General features: G+C 35.6%; 2 protein-coding genes across 3 annotated transcripts in view; one reads left to right on the top strand and one right to left on the bottom strand.

Annotated features, from left to right (window-relative positions):
- LOC142341263 (uncharacterized) overlaps positions 1–23,879 on the bottom strand; it is a 336,105-nt gene that overhangs the window by 131,583 nt on the left and 180,643 nt on the right. The window lies entirely within an intron of this gene.
- LOC142341579 (putative ATP-dependent RNA helicase Pl10) overlaps positions 1–23,879 on the top strand; it is a 68,766-nt gene that overhangs the window by 23,472 nt on the left and 21,415 nt on the right. For both annotated transcript variants that reach the window (XM_075392629.1, XM_075392628.1), the window contains exons 5-10: positions 830–1,042; positions 9,818–9,919; positions 10,258–10,418; positions 10,593–10,715; positions 19,042–19,211; positions 19,454–19,753. In XM_075392629.1, the coding sequence (XP_075248744.1) occupies positions 830–1,042; positions 9,818–9,919; positions 10,258–10,418; positions 10,593–10,715; positions 19,042–19,211; positions 19,454–19,753 (1,069 nt within the window). The remainder of the gene's footprint in view (positions 1–829; positions 1,043–9,817; positions 9,920–10,257; positions 10,419–10,592; positions 10,716–19,041; positions 19,212–19,453; positions 19,754–23,879) is intronic.

Below are 23,879 nucleotides of genomic sequence, written 5' to 3'. Positions count from 1 at the left end.
TTTTCTTCTTATCTAACAGCTCCCCCTCGCCGCCCACTGAAGCATGTTGTAATAGGTTTGAGCTCACACTAGTTGTTCGAGAGCAATTCTTCCGACGTTAGTCGTTTATGTTTTATTGTTCTGCATCGTAGTTTCATTAGTGACAAGCCTCTAGGCCCTCTAATTAGTCACATTTGAATCTTTTTAATCTCTTTATTCTTATCTAACAAATTTCACGAACTTCACGCGACTTCATTTTCAAAAATTGTTTATTTTGGATTTTGGAACTTTTTAGTTTTATTCGTTGCTCTGTCGCTTAGTGTCGCTAATGACAGGTCTCATTGGCTCAGTAGTGATTTATTCTCGTCAAATCTGACTGTTTGAACGCTTTTGACACAAATTGTGTTCAAAAATGTGAGCACTATTTTAGATTTGCCCCTTTTGAAATTTGTTGTGGCTAGTCTCATTAAAAACAGGTCTCTTGATCTCTAATGAGGCATAATTGAATCCTTTTAAGGATTTCAGTTTATTGCTAATTATTATAGTGTTTGACAACATTTGTGTTTAATAGCCGCTATCGGCCTCTCAAATGCTATAATGGAAACATTGTTTATTGAAAATTTGAAACATTGAAAATTTATTGTTGTCTACATTTGTCTTACTTTTGTTACGTGGTCCCTGAATTGTTTTCATTGATGTTGATACATACTTTCTTTTTTATATAGTGCGATAGATGCTTAAGATTTTGTTTTAGATGCGCTTTTCAATGACTGTGATGCTACTTATTTGCAAAGATATTAGTGATTGCTCATTAGGGTGATTTGCATTTGCGAAGATGGATTGATTTCAGTTTGGGGAGGTTACCTTCTGCCCTGTCATTCGAAACAACATCCTTCTGGCCAGGTATGATAAACCGACCCCAGTGCAGAAGTTTTCAATTCCAGCAGTACTTAGTGGGAGGGATTTGATGGCCTGTGCGCAGACGGGCTCCGGAAAGACGGCAGCATTCCTCATACCCATGCTGAACAACATTCTGTGCCATGGACCACCTCAAATTGACAATGTAGGTCTTTAAAGAATAGTCTGTGTAGTAGCTCTTTAATATTTTAAATAGCCGCACAGCGATAGCTGGGACTATTATTGGCCTTCACTTGGTTTTTTAACGGCTAGAAGAAGAGTATTGGTTTTCTTACGGTTTTTTTAACCAGAAATTCTATTCGTTCAGACGGGGTTTTGACCTAAAAGCGAAAGAGTAAAATTGCTGTGTGAATTTATTTTCTGAGCGAGGAAATTTTTTTGATCATGCGTTTTTTTTTATCATACCAGTGTTTTGTGAGTCTAATAATGCGTTTTAAATTCTAAATGAGCACATATTTCCCAATTTTTATATTCATTTTTGGCTTTTTTAAATTAATTTCCTCATTTTTGGATCTTAAAGCGGATTTTCAAAATTTTCAAAAATCAATGCATATGGCATTTGACCTTTGATACTCCATGCATTAAATAACTATCTATAACGTGAGGTAATTTTGTTTTATAGAAATGTACACATGCTTGCCCGTTTTTGGCAGTTTTTTGTCTAAATTTTCTGTTTTTCGTTTGATTTTTGGATTTAAGTACTAGAAAAAATCTTTTTATACACTGTCGTGGTTCCTAAATTTCTATTACTAATAATTGAGTGATATATGTTCAGTTTTTGAAATTTTGCAAAGTTTTTTTCCTAAGTCAATCTTGAAAAACTTTGACTATTTTTTTTGCAAAATATTTTTTGTTTCCAATCTTTGAACTATTTTTCTACATTTTAATCTATACATGAGTATAGCTAAAAAATTTTGAAATAAGGAACTGTAATTATTTTTCTACTTTTTTAAAATCAAGATCCAGTCTGTTTTATGTGTTTTTGTTTGCCCTTTTCTGCGCGTTCTAGCATGTATCAGTCTATCATTTTCCTGAATCCTGTAGTTTTGATCAGCTTCGATTTTAGCAGTTGTTAAAAAATAATGATCTTTGCCTTTTTCTCAGATTATTATGATTATTAATTGCTCTCAAGTGAAGTTTGTCGCCATTATATTAGTCCTGTTGGTCTGTTTTTATGTTTTTATTTTCGCTTGACCAATTTTTCGTCCGATGCATTGAGTTTGCGTCCTTAAAAATGGGATAAACAGGAAGCGCCCAGTGGGTATGAAGTTTCACTGAAGGCTCTAAGCCGCGTTTAGTAGTCCTTCTTGTGCTAAGTGTGGTGATGCTAGTGGCAAGGCCGTAATTTAAGTTTAAAAGGTCATGTATAGGAGTTAAAAGGTCATGTTTAGGAGGTTAAAAGGCCATGTTTAGGTCATGTATTTTTTTTGTTTTCAACATGTTTCAAATTTTGTTGTAGCAGGCTAAAATTGAGGCTGCTGGAAGTTGATAAAGGTCTCTTGCAAGACATAAGTACTTTTTGTGACCATTTTTTAGAGCTATTTTCTTCGGTAATCAAACAAAAACCGCAAATTTATACTAATTCTCACAATTGTTTTCAAGCTTGAATATTTTCATCATTTTTTGAGTTTTATCAGCCCTAGGTGTCAAGGAACCTCCTCTAATGTTTGACAATAGATTACTGCATAATTTCTAGTGGTAATGGAATGGTTTTCAGCTTTTTAACACCACGAATTTTAGCGTTTTTTTTGACAAATTTTGCATTTTTTTGCCATTTGTTGACATTCTTCCCAGACCCAGGGACGAGAAAATCTCCTAAAGGGTTTGACAATAAATCACCTAAAAATGTTATTGGCCATGGAGTAGTTTTCAATTTTTTAATATCACGATTTCTAGCAATTTTTTAAAATAAAATTTGCAATTTTCTTCAAGGTTTTTGAAATATCTTTTGATTTTTCCAGCCCACGCAGCCAAGTAATCTCCTCTAAGGTTTGATGATGGATATTGCATAGTTTCTAATGGTAACAGAATGATTTTCAACATTTTGACATCACGAGTTTTAGCAGTTTGACAAAACTTGCAATTTTTTTCAATTTAACATTTACAATCATTATTCACGTTTTTCAACATCAGGAGCCAGAAAACCTCCATTAAGGTTTGTTAATGAGTTACTGGAAATTTGTTTATTGGCGATTGCTAAATTTTCAACTTTTAAATATCACAAATTTTAGCAGTTTTTTTTTAAAATTTGAAATTTCAAATTTTTTTGAATTTTGTCTTTTTTTAGGTTTTTCCATCCTTAAAGGCACAGGAACCTCCTCTAGGTTTTGATAATAGGCTACTGCATATGATTTAGATGTAATGGAATGTTCAAAATTTCAATATCGACAATTAAAAAAATATATTGGCAATTTCAAGTTTTTTGAATCTTCTTGAATTTTGTATCATTTTGCCGGCAACAGGGACCTAGGAACCTCCTCCAAGGCCTGATGACAAGCTTTTGCATAGTTTCTTGATTTAATGCATTGGTTATCAATATTTAAATGATTCCAGCTTTACCAATTTTTTGATAAAATTTTATTTTTTCGAATTTTCCGAAAATTTTTATGTTCCAAGTTTATGGATGTTTATGAGACAGTGAAATTATTGAAAGCTTAAAGAGGGGATACTGGATAGTCTTTTGAGACAATCAAATGGTTTTGAAGATTTTAATATCACATGTTTGCAAGATTTTGCTGAAATTTGCAATTGTTTAAAACTTTTCGAATATTTTTGTCCTTTTGAGTTCAACAATTATTACTGGCCCACGAAATTTTTTAAGACTTGCAGATGGGTTAAATGACAGAACTGGAGAGACGAAAAATGCGTTTGTATAGTTTTTGCACTGCGAAATCGAAAAACTTGGCTTTTAAATTTTGCGCTTTTCAGATTTTTCTTTGATTTAATTTCTAACAAGGCTAGAAAACTAGAAGTTGCAGAGTCGAACCTCATAATGGAAAAAATTCCTATCGCATATTTGTCGCATATAGTTTTCTGCAGTTATTAGCTGTCGCTTAGTTTCTAGAGTTAATGCAATGGTTATCAATATTTTAATTGCTCAAATTTTTTTGCATTTTTTTGATAAATATTTTTTTCTAGTCGGATGAGACAGTGAAATTATTTAAAGCTTGAAAAAGGGATACTGGATAGTCTCTTGAGGCAATGAAATGGTTGTGAAGATTTCACTATCTTGATTTTTATCAACGTTTTGTATTTTTTGAATGTTTGTGTCCTTTTCGAGTTAAACAATCAATACTGGCCAACGAAGCTTTTCAAGTCTTGCAGATGGGTTATTTGACTTAACTCCAGAGACAAAATAGTTTTGATTTTTTTCACTGCGAAATCGGGAAGTTTTTTTTTAAATTTTGCAATATTTTGCAAATTTTTATTATCAGTTTTAATCGATTTATTTACTAACAATGCTAGAAAAGTAAAAGTTGCAGATTCGAATCAAGGTAATGCTAGCCTCACCAAACCGTGATTAGCTGCTGAAGAAGCCAACCGCTCGCCGCTAGTTTGACAGCAATTTGCCCGACGTTAGTCGGTTATGTTAATTGATTTCATTTGACAGTGCGGCACTAAGAATTTACTTGAAATGCCTTCTTAACATTTTGACAGATAATTACTTTCCCTGATTTTATTAGGGCCTTAGTTTGATTTTAAACGATTTTTTCCTTGAATTGTATTCTGTTTCTTTTGACTTTTTGTTGTATTAAATTAAAGGTTTAACAACTATTTTGCTGATTTTGTCTGTGATTTTGGATACATTTTGTTTTTCGACAATTGAAGTAAGTCCCGTGTTTGTGGGCTCTATTTACTGTAAAGGATGCAAGTTTCCTTTGCTACAAAGTTGTCTCTTTCTATGCAGCTTGACAAAAAATTGAAAAGTTTTACACAATTTCTCGTTTTAAAAAATAGTTTTTTGAGGGCTCATTAAGGCTTAGCTGATATTCTGTTGGATGACTTGTTTTCATTGCATGAAACAACGGTTTTTTTGTATATGCAGTTGTAGTGCATGGAAAATGAACTGAATTTTCCTAATTTTTTGTTAGTTTCTTCTGGCAAAATTTCTTTTGTTCTTTGACTTAAGACTTTTTGTTTAAAGAGGGGATACTGGATAGTCTTTTGAGACAATCAAATGGTTTTGAAGATTTTAATATCACATGTTTGCAAGATTTTGCTGAAATTTGCAATTGTTTAAAACTTTTCGAATATTTTTGTCCTTTTGAGTTCAACAATTATTACTGGCCCACGAAATTTTTTAAGACTTGCAGATGGGTTAAATGACAGAACTGGAGAGACGAAAAATGCGTTTGTATAGTTTTTGCACTGCGAAATCCAAAAACTTGGCTTTTAAATTTTGCGCTTTTCAGATTTTTCTTTGATTTAATTTCTAACAAGGCTAGAAAACTAGAAGTTGCAGAGTCGAACCTCATAATGGAAAAAATTCCTATCGCATATTTGTCGCATATAGTTTTCTGCAGTTATTAGCTGTCGCTTAGTTTCTAGAGTTAATGGAATGGTTATCAATATTTTAATTGCTCAAATTTTTTTGCAATTTTTTGATAAATATTATTTTTTTCTAGTCGGATGAGACAGTGAAATTATTTAAAGCTTGAAAAAGGGATACTGGATAGTCTCTTGAGGCAATGAAATGGTTGTGAAGATTTCACTATCTTGATTTTTATCAAGGTTTATTATTTTTTGACAGATAATTACTTTCCCTGATTTTATTAGGGCCTTAGTTTGATTTTAAACGATTTTTTCCTTGAATTGTATTCTGTTTCTTTTGCCTTTTTGTTGTATTAAATTAAAGGTTTAACAACTATTTTGCTGATTTTGTCTGATTTTGGATACATTTTGTTTTTCGACAATTGAAGCAAGTCCCGTGTTTGTGGGCTCTATTTACTGTAAAGGATGCAAGTTTCCTTTGCTACAAAGTTGTCTCTTTCTATGCAGCTTGACAAAAAATTGAAAAGTTTTACACAATTTCTCGTTTTAAAAAATAGTTTTTTGAGAGCTCATTAAGGCTTAGCTGATATTCTGTTGGATGACTTGTTTTCATTGCATGAAACAATGGTTTTTTTTTTGTATATGCAGTTGTAGTGCATGGAAAATGAACTGAATTTTCCTAATTTTTTGTTAGTTTCTTCTGGCAAAATTTCTTTTGTTCTTTGACTTAAGACTTTTTGTTTTCGCCGCCTTGATGCATTCTGCAAGGAGATATTAGCTATTTGAAAAGCTAGTTTTTTCGGAGGATATGACTTCGTCTTTTCCGGAACTCTGCCGGCTATATTTTTTATTTCGTCCGTCAAGATTTTACGACCATATGACGTCACAACGAATTCTATAATCTGCCTTTTATTCATTCGTTCATTCAATTTCAACCGAATTGCGTTCGTGACGTCATTTTTCACTCTTTGTGAAGCGGGTTTTTTATTCATGATTTTTTTGGTCACACTTGGCTTACCCCACTCTAAAATTGACTTTTCTTCACTTTAATTCAGAGAGATAAGATCAAGTGAGTGTGTACCACTCTAATTGAAGGTTATTTGAGAGCAGCTACTAGAGGCAGCAATAAGTTGGACAGATTTTTAATCAAAATCTGAGCATTTAATAAAAGTTTTTGGTCTGTTTCTTTTGTGATCTTTTTGAGACTGCCGATCTACGAAGCTATTGCGACTATTTTCTGTCAGTGTCGGCAATGTTCAGATTGTGTTACTTGGAACTGCAGATCGCAAATAGATGTCGATTTTCATCTTACAAACACTCAAGATGTCCGATAGATGGTTTTACAGATGTGTTTCACTGAGAACTGATAAAATAGTCGAATGAAAACATAAATTAGTACCACTCAAAATGGTCCCGAAAATTATTGTATTTAGAATTAACTTACGAAGTATTACCAAGAGCGCTGCAGCTGAGACAAAAGTTTTATTTTACCTTGAGGGCCTTTTATGAAAATTGATATTAATAGAGCAACTGCACCAGACAAGCGTTTGAATGGAGTCGCTTATTTTCATTGATAAAATTGAAAGCCTTAACTAATCTATTTTGCGGAAATCGTTCTTCATTTTTGGTTTCAAGGTCACTGATGTTCAATAGGCCCTTGTGATCTCAACGGGTTTGACTTTCTGGCTTTCATGAACAGAATTTAATGTTTCAGCACTTAAGTGACCTCTAAGTTTTAGGAATAGTTCAGTGAAGAGAAAACAAAACCCTGGCCCTTCTATATTGGAGATTCTATTACGTCTTTACCTAAAATTAGTTGCTCTAATTATTCATTTTTGCAAAAAAAAAATTTCTGTGGTGGGCTTGTAAACGGTTCCATAAATGCTTACTGAATATAGTATGGTGCTTTCGGCGAACGCCCATTACGTGAAAAACATAGGCTCTAAAAATAGGGACACCTATAAACCAAAAAATCTGTGCAATTTTTTATAACTGATTTGATCTGTGCATTAAGATGTATGTATTTAATCGCTCTCAAACGAAGTTTATATTACTCCTGTAATCTTTTTTCATGAGATTTTTGCTTGACCTATTTTTTGTCTGACCCTTTTGACTTTACGTCCTCAAAAATTGGATAAACAGCGGACACCTGGAGGGCATTAAATTCTCTTTGAGCCTTACGCCTTAATAGACCCTATCCGAAACAATTTATCAATTGAACTTAGCAGACTAATGGGACGATAGCTCGAACAATCGGCGATTAAGCCAAATAGTTGAGCCAGTAAAAGTTCAACCAAGAGTTTACGGCATTAATGATAAAGGTTAATTGCGCATTACTATCAGTTAAGTATTTTTTGGTTATTAATAGCCGCCGTCAGCCTTTCAAACGTCTATTATTTAGGCGCTCTCCTTTTTTAATTCGCTTTACCTTTTGATCACGTTTTTCGTTTTACATAAGTCACGATTTTCACTTCTGACTTACCTCACTCACTCAGTGTTAATGGATTCTAATTTCTTTCACGGATTGAATTACGCAATGTAGTGAATACGGTCAATGTCAAACAAGCAAAATCAAAAGAAATGGGATAAACCGATAAAGCCCGGTCGTCAAGTCATAGTGCATTAGGTTTTCAAAGTTCATTAGAGCGATTGCAACCTGATATTAGTATTAAGCTTAATACCCGTCAGTTTAGAAGCTGAAATAAGTATAGGTTTAGAATCTAACTGAAACTGCACACTGAATTAGAACAATTTTTGAAACTTAGGAAAATTTTTTGTCAATTTCAATCTCTTCTGTTTAATAGCCGCCCTCATCTTCTCAGCCGGTTATTATAGCGCTCCTATTTTTTTACAATTCAAAGAATTTGAATTGTATTGGGGCGCTGTCTTTTTTTTGAGATCTGTTCATATTTTCAAGATTTTTGAAGTCAAATTGGAGTAGTGATTTTGGTCACGCCGAAACAGGAAGTGGAGCGAAAAAGCGAGTGGTTTTGCGGCGTGATTTTTTTCGCTCTAATTTTAAAGTAGAGTGAGAAAACGGTGTTTGAACAAAAATTCGGTTTCTCGGTAGTGGTTTTTTGTTCACATGCGGCAATTTCACTCTGATTTTTACTGTTTTTTCTATTTTTTGGATCGGATTTTGTTCTAAATGGTTTTTCCAATCCATTCATAGTTGATTCCAGGTATGGTTTTTTGTTTAGTCAATGAAAATTTTTTGAATTGTACGTCAGGACTTGTCCTGCTATGTTTTTTACTTCGTCGAACAAAAAAATGTTTCGCCTTACCTCATTTTGCCGCTTTTTCAACATTTTGCGTGAAATCTTTTTGACTTCTCTAGGCTAGTTTCTCTCTTCTCTCATTCTGCTAAAAGTGATTTTGAACATCAGTTGCTTCGCAAAGCAATTCAAAATGAACAGAGTCAATATAAAAATGGAAGTCAGAAATAGAAACTGGATAAACCCATAAAGCCCAATTTTAGATGCCCGCTATTTGAACGTCGTTCCTAAAAGTATTGGTTACCTTTCTCTAATGCTTATTGGTATTGATAGTGGCCCCTGTAGCCTCTCTCTAAGAAACAGAACTATTTTCAACTACGAATGCCATCAAAATAAATCGGACTTAAGAAATGTTTTTGTACAAAAATCTTTTTTTTTCAATATCTATTCTTTCAATCCCAATCATGCTTATTGAAATCAATGGCGGCTATTTTCCGGCAATCTGCGGGGTATGTTTTCTTTTCTGTTTCAATCCCGATATGCGTCTAGCGCGCCAACGGTGGCTATTTTCCGGCAATCTGCCGGCGATGTTTTCCTTTTGGACTATTTTCTGTGAATTATTTTCTATTTTGGACTGCCTTGTCCAATATTGTTTTGTCCGGACACGCTGGGTTCATACAAAGATTTTGATTCTAAACTGTTTTAGTCTCCATTTAAACCTGAGTGAGCCTGGGGGGGGGGGGGCAGTGTGATTGACTTTTATAATTTTGAGAATGGAGCTGGTAAACTTTAAGAATGGAGCAATATTCTTTGTAGGCCATTTGCTTCTTGTTTAAAATAGGGCCTGCTAAGTATGTGCTGGTGCTGGTGGCATGCGAACTGATGGCTCTTCAAAATAGATTGACCCGTTACCTTAGAGATGTATGAATTTACTTTCTTCACGTCATTCACCTCTTGAATAGCATTGTTGTTACATACTGAGGCGTTATACCGCAGAGCTGCGAGCCGTTAACCGCCTAAACTAAACTGTTATCAAAAAGCAAAGATTTTAGTTATCGAATACAACCTTTTCAAATCTGAGGTTATAATGAACGATGTTGTTGCAGACTCTCAACTAAGCCTTTGTTTTGAAATAACATTTTCGGGTTTACAGAGTAATTTCTGTTGTAGAGAATTACAGAATATTTGTCATAGGTTTATTGATTTCTTTACAGGGAGGTGGGCGTATGTACGAGAGAAGGATGCAATACCCTTTGGGACTGGTGCTGGCCCCCACCAGAGAACTCGCTCTTCAGACATTCGAGGAGGCTAAAAAGGTGAGATACAAAATAGCCGACTTGATCCGCCGCATGAATGTGAAACTTCACGGCACATAATAAAGATTAATTCTTGGCATATCGAATAATTGCCTTGAAGCGGTAAAAACTCGCAAAATTTTAACAAACTTTGGTTCAATGTGTTATTCTTGGAACTCCCAAACTTGAATTGTTCATCTTAGGTACTACGGTGAGCAAAAGTTGCAATTGGTTTAAAAGTGGCACCAATAAAAGAGATTGTTTTTGAACAGTAATTTGAAAAAAAAGTTTGATAAAAAACATTTTATCCTGTGTTTGCCAATCAGATATAATTTTTAGAGCTTTGTAATTTGTTTTAGTTTTCCTACCGCTCACGCGCTCGTCCATGCGTAGCGTACGGAGGAGCTGACATTGGTGGTCAACTGAGAGATCTAGAGAGGGGGTGCCATTTGTTAGTTGCGACACCAGGAAGACTAGTCGACATGCTTGAGAGGGGAAAAGTCTCGCTGCGTCACTGCAGGTATACATTTTTCATCAACGACAAGTACTTTGTCTTGTTGAATCTTGTTGACGGTAACACTTTGTGCAAACCGTTAAGAGTAAACCACGTTCTACAAGAGGTTAAAAATTAGCAGGATGACATCCACCTTCATAACATTATCAAAATATATTTCTGTGAAACTTTTTGTTACAGGTTCTTAGTGCTGGACGAGGCAGATCGTATGCTGGACATGGGCTTTGAGCCCCAGATCAGAGCCATAGTGGAAAAGCAAGACATGCCAAGTGGTCGTGAAGGGCGCCAGACGCTCATGTTTAGGTGGGGGTTACGTTGCTGAAGTAAAAAAATATATTTTCTTGTTCTCCGTCAAACTTGCGAGAGGACCGATGTTTATTAATAGCCGCACAGCGATAGCTGGGGCTATTATTGGCCTTCTCTTGGTTTTTTTTACAATTCAAAGAATTTGAATTGTATTGGGGCGCTCTTTTTTTTTTTTTAAGATCTGTTCACACATTTTCATGATTTTTGAAGTCAAATTGGAGTAGTGATTTTGGTCACGCCGAAACAGGAAGTGGAGCGAAAAAGCGAGTGGTTTTGCGGCGTGAATTGTTTTCGCTCCAAATTTAAAGTAGAGTGAGAAAACGGTGTTTGAACAAAAATTGGCCTTCTCGGTAGTGGTTTTTTGTTCACATGCGCCAATTTGACTTTGATTTTTACTGTTTTTTCGTTTTTTTGGATCGGATTTTTTTCTAAATGGTTTTACCAATCCATTCGTAGTCCGTTCTAGGTCTAGTTTTCTGTTTAGTCAATGAAAATTCTTTGAATTGTACGTCAGGACTTGTCCTGCTATGTTTTTTTATTTCGTCGTCATGATTTTTGTTACGACCATATGACGTCACAGCCACTTTTTGTTCATTCGTTCATGCAATTTCAACTGAATTGCATGTGTGACGTCATTTTTCGCTCTTAGTGGAGCGAGTTTTTTTGTTCATGCGCGTGATTAAATTTTTGGTCACACTTGACTTACCTCACTCTCAAAAATGACTTCCTCACTTTGAAATTGACTTTTATATACTTTAATTCAAAGAGATAAGGTCAAATGGGTGTTTGTCACTCTAAATGAAGGTTATTCGAGAGCAGCTAATAGAGGCAGCAATAACTTATACAGATTTTTAATCAAAATATAACAGATCAGCCTTCAATGAAAAGACGAATTTTTTTGGTCTGTCTTTTTTGCTGTTTTTTAGACTGCCGATCTACGAATCTATTGCGGCTATTTTCTGGCAATCTGTCAGCTATGTTTTTCTTTTCATGGCCATTTAATATAGCTGCAAAGATATAGGCTGACCATACCGATATTAAGATACTCTTGGTTTTTAATAGCCGTTGTCATCTTAGCAGGCTATTATTGCGCTCCTATTTTGTTTTGAATTCAGAATTTGAATTGTATTGGGGTGCTGTCTTTTTACGACTCTACGAGGCGTTTTTACGACCCGATGAGGAATAATGGCGAAGCGACTTCTTTTTGATCGGTAATTTTGCTGGAGTGTATTCGAAACAGGAGGTGAAATGCTTGAAAAGAAAGTGTTTAGGTCAAGTTTTTGAGGAGCTGAAAGAAGTGAGAGTGGTTTTCTGTTCATGCTACATTTTGAGAGAGAGCGAGAAAAGTAGGCGTGGAAAAATTTGCGCTAAGCGAGCGAAATTTTCCGTTCACGTGCGACATTTTAAGAGCAGTTTTTAAGTTTAAACTCCAATTTTTCAGCCCAGGATGTTTTCATTGTTTGCCCAAACTACTAATATTGAGCCTGGACGCTTTTCCGACCATCTGAATCAAAAATTGATGTTTTAGATTCAATTTTGAGCTGTTTTTAATAGTCGCACAGCGATAGCTGGGGCTATTATTGGCCTTCTCTCGGTTTTTTTTATTTGTCGAGATTTTTGTTGCGGCCATATGACGTCAAAGCCACTTCAAATACTTTGGTTCATTCGTTCATGCAATTTCAAATGAAGTGCGTGCGTGACGTCATTTTTAACTCTTAGTGGAGCGAGATTTTTGTTCATTCGCGTGAGTAAATTTTTGTTCATTCGTGACTTACGTCATTTTGAAAAAATGACTTCCTCACTCTGAAACTGACTTTTCTGTACTTTAATTCAAAGAGATAAGTTCAAATGGGTGTGTGCCACTCTAAATTGAGAGCAGCTAATATAGGCAGCCAAAACTTATACAGATTTAATATCAAAATATAAAATGAGCCTTCAATGAAAAGACTATTTTTTTGGTCTGTCTTACTGTTTTTGAGACTAGCGATCTACGAAGCTATTGCTGCTATTTTCTGGCAATCTGCCTGCTATGTTAACCATTTTGCCATGTACGCTTTTTCAGCAGTTTTTTGTATTCCTCATATTTATAAAGCCTTTTGTGTATTTCTGGAGCTCATTAACTGTTTTAATGGTTTTTGTTGCCTTAGCGACAAAGTCGTCATTGCTTTCAATTTTTTTATGATAATTGAATAAATTTACTTCAATTTTGGACAAATGAATGTCAGTGAGGGCACTTCACTGAAATAAGTAATACACATTTCTTAATTTTCGGTTTTTTCGTTTTTTGCATTTTTTGTTGTTTAATGTGTTTCTGCCAGGCGTTGGGTGGGTAAGTGCCTGAATTAATAAAATTTATTTGCCGAATGATTCGCTGGAAATCGCATTTCAACATTTTGTGGATGATTTTGTTCAAATGTTTTGTCGATTTGTTTGGCACTATCCTTCATTTCTTTTTCTTTTCACCGGTTTTCTCTATATGAGCTATTTTATCGCCTCTTCTGTCAATTTTTATTCGAATATTGAATGAGATTTAACTGTGTCGAAAGCTTTTCGCCAGTAGTTGTTTTGGAGCCGCAATTCTTAATGAAATTTTTTATCAGATTCTTTCCATTTTTGTTGTCAGTTATTTTTCCATTTGTTTTGCCTGGATTAGCATTATCAATCAGGAGGTTCATTGTGTTAGTTGGGGCAGTGAATTTTCTATTTCGAGTCGTTTCCGGAAGTCTTTCGGCTGTTTTTCTTGATAAGTGAGCAAGCGTGAAAACCGGAAGTTCAGGGAGTGAACGAAGTTTGAAAATTTGTTTCAGTGAAGAAATTTGAAGAGCGGAGAAAAGGGAGAGAGAGAGGTTCTTTTGTTTATACCTTCTTTTGAAACAGACAGAGAAATGTAGATGTGAAGAAGGTTTCGTTAAATGAGCACCTTGTTTTGCAGTTGAGGCTTTTTTAAGCTGTTTTTTATTGTTTTGTTTGGAATCTGTTGACCAAAAGCTAATTTTAGACTAATGTTGTAATTTGCAGGTTGTGTTGATAGCGTTTCGAGGGTTTATAGTAATTAAAGAGTTAAGTTTTTCAACTAATTCTACGGTATTAATAAGTTTTGCGATTTTTGGCTCATTTTTGTTTATGCCTAATGCTCGTGGGCAGTTTTCATTACAATTTAATTACATTTTTCTCGGTACGAAGCAGTTTTGTTCTTTGAACTTTGACTGAAAATTGCAAAAAAAAATGTTAAAATTTTTAATTTAGTTTTTTGCTTTAGTTCAAAATCAGAGATGTTTTTGCTTATTTTGGTTTGTCAGAATTTATGTGAGCGCGGGAATTGTCTCGATTGCTTGAAATATTGTTTTCCCATTATTTTTGTACTTTTACAAATTGAAAACGTACAGGAAATTTTGATTTTTTTAAAATTACTCTTTAGTTAAATTTTTTTTTTTTATTTCAATTAAGTTAATCTTTTCTCTTCTTTGGTGCTTGCTTTTTGCAAAGGGATCTTCGAATCGTTTCCAGATTTCTTCCGGCTATGTTTTGATAGGTGAGCGAACAAAGAAAACGGAAGTTCAGACTGAATAAAGTCTGGGGTTATTTCAGTAATCAAATTCGAAGAGCGGTGAAAAGAGTGATTTTTTGTGCATACCTTCTTTTGAAAAAGCGAGAAATGTGTGAAAAAAATTTTTTGCCAAGAGTAATTTTTTAATCACGCGCTAATCTTTGAAGCTGTTTTTTTCGGTTTTTTGGCTTTTATGTCTAACAGGCTATTGTAGACAAAAGTATTAATAATCCGCTTGTTTGTAACCATTTTTGTAAATAACGGGAATTTAGAGCTAAGTTAGTTTTTTCGGCTATTTGGCTGATTTTTCTTCTATTTTTGGCCCACGGTGTTGTTTTATTGAATTAAAGCCTCTAGGCTCTGTCTACTACAAAGGATATAAGTTTAAATGCGACAAAATTGTCACTTTCTTTGAAATTAAACAAAAAATTCAATAAATTTTACACAATTTCTTATTTTTTGCGTTTTTCTTTGGAGATGCTTGTCAGATCATTAAGGCTTGGCTGATATTTTGTGGTTAGATTACTAGTGTTTTGCAGGAAACAATTTTGTTTGTGAAAATTTAATTGAATTTTCCTGTTTTTAGCGCAATTTATTTTAGCGCATTTTTTTTCTGTTCTTTGACTTAAAATTGTTGTTTTCTCTGCGTTGATACGTTCTGCCTGGAGATATTAGCTGTATGAAAAGCCAGTTATTTTGCTGGTTACGACCTCGAGTTGTTTCCGGAATTCTTCTGGCTATGTCAAATTGAAGTGATAGTTTTTTGTCAAGCCGAAACAGGAAGTGAAGCGAAAAAGCAAGTAGTTTTGAAGCGTAAAATTTTTTCGCTCTAATTTTAAAGTAGAGTGAAAAGACGATGTTTGAAGAAAAATTTGCCGTCTCGCGAGTTGTTTTTTGTTGACATGCGTTGCGTCATGTTTGCATCAATTTTTTTTAGATTTTTTGATCAGATTTCGTTTCTAAGTGAGTTTTTTCAAATCCATTCATAGTCGTTTAAATTCTAGTCCTTTTTGTTTAGTCAATGGAAATTTTTTGAATTGTATGTTAGGACTTGCCGTTCTATGTTTGCTACCTTGTCCAATAAAAGTTTGTTTCATTTTACCTCATTTTGCCGTTTTTATGATTTGCGTAAAATCTTTTTAACTTCTCTAGGCTAGTTTCATTCAGCAATCATTTTTCTCAAAGTGTTTTTCAAGTAGCTGTTGCTCAGCAAAGTAATCTAAAGTGAACAGAATCAGTATCGAAAAATGAAATAAAAAAACGGGATAAACCCATAAGGCTCAATTTTAGATGCCCGCTACTTGAACTGTGTTCTTATAAGTCTTAGTAACCATCTCTAATGCCTATTGGTATTGATTTTAGACGCTTTATCTTCTCTTTAAGAAACAGGAGTATGTCTAACTACCAAATGAAATCGAAGTAAATTGCGCTTTCTGAATGTTTTCTTGCAGCAATTAGTTTTCCATTTTTTTCTGCTCTTTCAATTCCAATCGGGGCTATGGGAAACAATGGCGGCTTTTTTCCGGTAATCTAGCGGGTATGTTATTGTTTGGCTCTCATTTTTCGTTTGAATGTACTGAAACAAAACTTGTTGCAACAATTTGGGTCCTATTATTTTTTAACGTCTTCACAAATCGTGTGAACTGGTAAAGCCCGACCGCAATGAGTTGCGGTCCAGTTCTTTTAGAGCCTTAGTTGGTTCTAAGTGTATGCCTCACGGAAGCTGCGGAGGAGGCATAATTATATAGAGAAGGGAAATTTTGGACCTATCACCCACACATTCTCCCCCGCTACTCACTTCTATGCCCTCTTACTCAGTGAGTTAAGGTTCCTAACCTTGACCAAGCTGCAACAAAAGTCAACCCCTACCTGTTATTTGTGAGCAGTTCGTCCTATGTTAATTGGTTATGTCTTATAATGAACAGCTGAGGAAGTCAAATTTATTCCTTGACTCTCCTGAACTGCATTTGAGCGTGTGACTCGAGGAAGAGTTTGTGAATCCTTTGCCTGATAAGAATTGAACTTTATATCATTAACTCAACGAAATGACCTACGCACTTGAATGTTATTGAATAGCAGTTCCAAAAAACTCAATAGTGTAATGAAAGTTCCTTATGAAGAGGAACATTACGCGATCAAATTGAGCGATCACGTGGAGCTTCATTTTTTTGCTATAAGTAACTACATGGTTTTATAAGAGACGTGCTCAACTTTATCAACTCATATTTGTATCTTCTTCTATGCAAACTGGGAATCAGTATCTTTTTCTACCAAATTGGAATTTAGTTAAAATAGTCAAATATCATATAAGTTGTTTTTGACAAAATACTCTTGAAACAGTTAATTTTCTCTCTGATGACTAATGAGAATAAGAATAATAAAATGATTATACAAAACTTAACGAGAATTAGACAAAAAATATCTATAAATTTTTGAAAATACATTAAAAATGAAGGAAAATAGTTGTATTCCGCCTCGATCACAAAATTTAGACCTCGATAAGTCCTCGGAAAAGACGAAATTCGAAAACCTTTAAAGTAATGAATATTACCACACGGTTGTTATCGCCACCGAGAAGTTATCAAACTCCGAGGCGAAGCCGAGGTGTTATGATGACTTCGAGGGCGATAACAACCGTGTGATAATTTTTTTAATCAACACCTGCTGCGATCATTTCAAAATTGAACAAAATTTCATTGGTTTCTCATTTGTTTTTGTGAACAATTTGAACAATTACACTTTCAAACGTTTTGCCCTCATGCACCCCCCCCCCCCTCCCCTCTCCCACACACAAGCACACACGCACAAACACACACACACAGAGACACACACGCACGCACACGTACATTTGCACACATGCACCCAAGTACACACGCACACACACACGCACGCACACACACTTACACACACAGAGACACACGCGCACTTTCACGCACGCACACACACACACACACACACACTTACACACACAGAGACACACGCACGCTCACGCACTCACACACGTACACACGCACCCACACACACACACACACACACACACACACACACACACACACTCACCACAGATAACACACCACACACTCACCAGCACACCACACTCACACACACCACACAAACACACCCACTTACACGCACACACGCACGCATACACACACCGCAGATAACACACTCACCAGCATAGCACACACACCACACAGACACCACACACACACACACACACACACACACCACACACACACCGCACATACGCCACCCACGCCACATACACAACACGCACCACATACACCACACACGTTTTTTTAGACTACAAGTTTATCAAACTGTTTCCATCATTAGACTACGAGTTTCTCACACTCTTTTCTCGCCACTGTTTACGTAGTAACAGTGGCGAGAAAAGAGTGTGAGAAACTCGTAGTCTAATGGTGAAGTGTTTTTCCAGTGTCGATCGGGCATTAAAATTTATTACACTGGCAGTTTATTTAACTGCTGTTATCGCAACAGGTGTTGATTAAAATAATATTCTGTGCTCGATGAGCTTTCTCATGATACCACTAACAACTTTCTACGACATAGGTCGGCCGAAATTGATTGAGCAAAAACACGTTGAGCTCATAGTCCAACCCTCGTCGTCCAATAAGTGGAGATCAGAACAAAAGGTTTGAACTTGGCAAGATACATGGGGCTCAAAAGTATTTTTTGCCTTCTTTCTTTAGAGATGACCACAGGTAGCAAAGTGGTTAGCAATTTCAGCTGAAAATTACTGGTTTTGATTTTAAGTCGAACGAAAATGTTAGCGTCTAAAATTATCCGCTTGTCCTTATTAATAGCGGCCCTCATCTTCTCAGCCGGCTATTATTGCGCTCGTATTTTTTTTTACTTCGTCAAACTTTTTTTCGCTTTATCATTTTGCCGCTTTTTCGACATTTTGCGTGAAATCTTTTTGACTTCTCTAGGCTAGTTTCTCTCTTCTCTCATTCTGCTAAAAGTGAATTTGAACATCAGTTGCTAAGAAAAGCAATTCAAAATGAACAGAGTCGGTATAAAAAATTGAAGTCAGAAATAGAAACGGGATAAACCCATAAAGCCCAATTTTAGATGCCCGCTATTTGAACATCGTTCCTATAGGTCTTAGTTACCATCTCTAATGCTTATTGGTATTGATAGTAGCCCCTGTAGCCTCTCTCTAAGAAACAGAAGTATGTTCAACTACGAAATGCCATCAAAATAAATCGGACTTAGAAAATATTTTTGTACAAAAATCTTTTTTTTTCAATATATTCTATTCGTTCAATCCCAATCATGCTTATTGGAATCAACGGCGGCTATTTTCCGGCAATCTGCCGGGTATGTTTAAAGTTTTTTTGAATAGTTTAATAAGTCTTTTCAATTACTTTAGCTACAGAATATTGTTGAATGATTTTATTTTCAACATTAACCAGGGAATTTAGCTTTCTTTAGCAAATTTTCTCTATAAAATTGAACAAAATTTACACTGAGATTAATAATCACAAAATTTTGCCTGTGATGATATACCAAAAATTTTTTAAGTACCTAATATGCAGTGTAGATGCATTTACCACACGAAACAAATTTCTGGAAATTAAGTTGATTTTGTAATGTTAATGTGGCCTGAACTCTCAATCATAGGACAATCATAATTATATGATAACTGACACAAATTAAAATGCTGCCCAAATGATATAAAAATCAATTGAATGCTAATAAGCCATTGCAAACCATATTTTTGAATTATTTTTATATCGAGTGTTTTTACAGTGCCACCTTCCCGAAAGAGATCCAGATGCTGGCGCGTGATTTTCTACAGGACTATCTGTTCTTGGCAGTGGGCAGAGTAGGCAGCACCAGTGAAAACATCACCCAGAAAGTCATGTGGTGCGAAGAAGAGCACAAAAGGTCTCATCTTCTCGATCTGCTGGAAGCTTCTGGTTTGTATAACTTCTTCCTTCTTCAAATTTTGGTTGTATTTTTGCTGCCGAGTGCAATGATAGTTCAACCGATTTATGTGCAACCGACGATTTTGTCTGACTCCAAAACTATCGTTCTCAATTGTAGATTATATTGCTGGCAATTTACCGTCAAACATCAAAAATACAACCTATCAAAAATGTGCTGAAAAGAACCATTAAGGCGCGTACATGAAGCGTTCTCAATAATTCCTGTGTTTTAGATCCGAAGACGTTGACTTTGATCTTCGTCGAGACAAAGCGAGGTGCCGATTCATTGGAGAACTTTCTGTACGAGGAGCAATTCCCCGTAGCGTCTATCCACGGAGACAGGACGCAAAGAGAGCGGGAACAGGCGTTGAATTCGTTCAAGCAGGGCGATACCCCCATTCTGGTTGCAACAGCTGTGGCTGCAAGAGGCCTGGATATCTCGAATGTGAAGCATGTCATAAACTTTGATTTGCCGTCTGATTTTGACGAATATGTTCATCGAATTGGACGAACTGGTCGTGTGGGAAACACTGGTCAGTTGAATGAATTTTTAATTGCTCTCAAGTGATGTTTTTAGCAATTATATTAGCCCTGTGGTCTTGCTATTTCTAGCTCAACCGATTTTTCGTCTGAACCTTTTAACTTTCCATCCAAAAAATTGGGATAAACAGGTAAAGCCCGGAGGGCATTAAGTAGCTGAACAGCTCTCTTAGACCCTTACCCTCTAATAGATTCTAAGTACATGTTAGAACAAAATTTTCGTTGCCCGAGGGACTTAGTGCCCTGACTCGAGGGCGCTTGCGCGCGAGTACTGGGCACGAGGACCGAGGGGACCTAGATTTCGTTTAAACGTATTTAGAGAACCAAAGGGTTCGAAATTGTTGAATTTCTTTGAAATTGAAGTTAAGCGTACAATTTCGCAGATTAGTGATATCAATGTGTTCTTCAAAATATACAGGAGTTGAAATAAACTAAACATCTCTCTCTGATAGCGAACCAGCCGATTATATATAGCGATTTGATTCAAAAAGTGAAAGTCTATTTTTGTCCTAAACTTAGTGTCCTATATTGTCCTGAGTAACTTTCACTGCGTTTAATCTAAGTTCAAACTAAGCTCTCAGCCTCAAAGTTTTAGTGACTGATGAAATTGTACCCTGGTTTCTATAAGTATGCAGTTCACCGAAATTGTTTTGAAGAGCCAATTTGATGGTTTGAAGGGCTGTTTGACCCCGCCCCTGAGTCACCCACCCTCCCCCCATAATGCTAGCGTCCCTAAGACTCAGCTGGCTACAACAGAAATCAACCGCTCGCCGTTCGTTTGAGATTAATTTGCCCGCCGTTAGTTTGTTATGTTTACTAGCTCTCTCTCTCTCTCTCTCTCTCTCTCTCTCTCTCTCTCTCTCTCTCGAACTGTGGTATTTCACAAACTCTATATTTGTAGTGACCATCGCATATTTTCTTTGTGTTTTGAATATAATCATTTTAGTTGGAGATGGAAGGCACCATTTGTATTAAGATCTGGCAATTTTTTTCCTTTAATAGCCGCAGAGGTTGTTATTGGCTTTCTCTTGGTTTTTGTTTTGTCAAGATTTTTGTTGCTTCCATATGACGTCATAATCACTTAAAATCTGCTTTTTGTTCATTCGTTCATGCAATTTCAACTGAATTGCGTGCGTGACGCCATCTTTAATTCCTAGTGGAGCAAATTTTTTCTTCATTTGCTTGATTTTGGTCACAAGTGACTTACCTCACTCTCAAAAATGACTTCTTTACTATGAAATTGACCTTTCTTCACTTTAATTCAGAGAGATATGGAAGAAATGGGAGAAAACCATAAGGGAAAATTTTCATGACCTCTACTTAAAAAGTACCTCTACTTCTTATACGTCTTTGATGCTTATTAATAGCCGCGAAGCAATAGTGGCTATTATTGGGGACATCGTGGTTTTTTTTTATTCGTCGTCTCCACCGATGATTCTTGAGACCAATCATTTTTTTCAATTTCAGTGACTTCTACTCCTTTGCAGTTAAAATTTGTGTACGTGACGTCATTTCTTCTGCTTTTAGGTCAGTTGCGTGACTTACCTCACCCTAAAAAGGACTTCTGAACTCTGATAAAATTTAAATTTTACGAACATTTATTAGTTAAAAGATCAACAGTGTGCATCTAAGTAGTGCCAATCGTATTTACCATAATTCTTTAGTATTGGAGTCTCGAGTTTTTGATTTCGAATATTAATTTGAAAAAGCTCTATTAGTGCTTTTTGCTTGTAGAGCGCATGTGTCTCAAAAAATGATATTCGGAATCTAACCCAAAATGTCTAGTGGCATATTAAAGGACTAGTGGTCAATCTGTATCTTATTTCTGTAGTTGTTTCAATTTCATGGAAGGCCACTAGCGTCTATCGCGGCTATTTTCCGCCAATGTTCCGGCTATGTTTGGTATTGTTTTCAGCCCCTGTATCAACTCATTAAGAAATAAGAGTATGTCTAACTACGGAATAACACCAAAATAGGTTCTTTCAAAATATGTTCTTTCAATCCCAATTTGTGCTATGGGAATCAATGACGGCTATTTTTTTGGCAAACTTCTTTCTATATTTTTTAGCTCTTAGCACTTTCACGTCTGACTTCCATCACTCACTTTTTCAACTGAATGGAAATGAGATTTCAAGCAGCAAATACAGTCAAGGTCAAAAGGCGGAAGCAAACGAAATTGGATAAAGCAATAAACTAGAGGACAAGAAGTTCATTGCTAATGCCAATGACTTTGATAAATTATGCCAGGGAACTAAGACTTAATGCCTTAAAATAGCAAAGTTCCTAAGATTGTGCTGTTAATCGGTATTAGTATTAAGCTTGTCCTCCAATTAAGAGACTGAATTAGCAAATTTTATGGAATCTAATGAAACGGTGGACAAATTTAGAACACTTTTAGACTCTTGAAAAAGAATTAGGCGATTGTCAATTTTCTCTAACTGTTTAAAGCTGTGAAGCTGTAAGCTAAGCGTAGCTATATTGCGGTGCTCTTGGTTTTTTTTGTTTCGTCGTCTGACGCTCTTTTTTCGTTTTACATTTGTTCACACAGCAAAGCTGAAAAAGTCAAATTTTCTGAATGACTTCTTCTTCTCACTAACGGCATTTGCGCGCGTGACGTCATTTCTCACTCGCTTTAGCGAAAGTTTTTAGGTTATTTGCGTGATTAGATTTTGATCACACGTGACTTACCTCACTCAATAAAATGACTTTTGCACTTTAAAACTTAGGTTTAATTTGAATTTGTTTAAGGTCAAAGGAACTCATATGTGCAGTAAAGGACCATAATAAGAGGCTTCTGTGGAATGATTTTTAACAAGTTTTATTAAGTTATGGCTGAATGTTTTGTAGCCTACTTTTTTGAGCGGCGTCGATTTTTTTTTCAATTCAGATCTGTATCTGTTTCTATCTCTATTATATGGCACGCAGGTCTATTCTTTCGCAGCTATTCCGGCAATCTGCCGGCTATGTTTCAATTTACCGGCTGTTTCCAGTTTAATGTGTTTATTTTTTAATTTTTTCAAGTTTTCAATAAAATTTCGAAGGTCTTATAATTTGTACATTCTAATAGCTCGTGTCTTTTTGTTTCTGGCAATCATCTTTTATAAGTAGTGACGCTGGTAATGTGGAGTTTCAATATACTTCTCATCGGTTTTCAATTGGTCTCAAACAAAATTTAGCTGTTCTATTAAGCCTTCTGGTCTTTTTAATGCGATTTTTCGTACTACCAGCTTTTTGGTTGATCATTTGACTTTTTATCCTTAAAATAGTATAATCAGATAATGCCCGGAGATCATTCAGTTCTCCTAGAGCCGTGCCACTCATTTTTGTTAAGTATGGGATTCTTCGCTCAGCACCCACCCCCTCTTCTCATGCTCACCCCACCTAGATATCGCTATTCTAAAAGTGTGTTCTTAATGCTTGGACAAATTTCCCGAGGCTGTGGTTCAATATCATTTCGTAAAGTCTTCGATTGGATTGATAACATCTAGATTCTCTCTGCGCAAATAGCAGCTCCAGTCAATTGAGATCGCCACTTTTTCTGTGTTTGCCACTCTTCATGGAATTCAATGCTACGAGATAAATTATTAATTGCTCTTAAAAGTAGTTCATAGCAATTATGGTAAACGTGTGTCTTTTTTATGCAAAATTTTTGCTTGACAATTTTGACTTTTCGAGTGACTTTTACGCCCTTGACTTTTTGCCTTTCGCGTGATCTAAAATTCTCTCTCAATCACAATTTCAAGCAGCTGAATTCAATTGGTGGCAATTCAATACTAAAAGTCAAATGAAAAGTGCACCGAAATTGGTGTCATTTTTTACTTTAAATCTTAATAGTGGTATATGTTAACCTCTAATGTGGTTATTTGAAGCCCACTATTGAACTTCTTAGTCCCATCCCCCCACCCCGACTGAAGCAGGTTGCAATTGATTAGAGCTCACACTAGTCTTTCGAGAGCAGTTTTTCGGACATTTAGTCGGTTATGTTTACATAAAGTTATAAATTCCACGGTGAGTTAAGAGAAAAATTTTATTTAAAATTTGAATGTTTTCATTTCTGCTTGGTGTTGGGCGGTTTTAGAATGATAATTTGCTCGCTTCTTTGATGTCAAAATTTAAAAT

Source organism: Convolutriloba macropyga, chromosome 6, assembly GCF_964194025.1.
Source record: "Convolutriloba macropyga chromosome 6, txConMacr16.3, whole genome shotgun sequence".
NCBI classification, from domain to species: domain Eukaryota; kingdom Metazoa; phylum Xenacoelomorpha; order Acoela; family Convolutidae; genus Convolutriloba; species Convolutriloba macropyga.
Note: the sequence above shows the minus strand (reverse complement) of the source record. Positions and strands in the feature narration are given on the sequence as shown.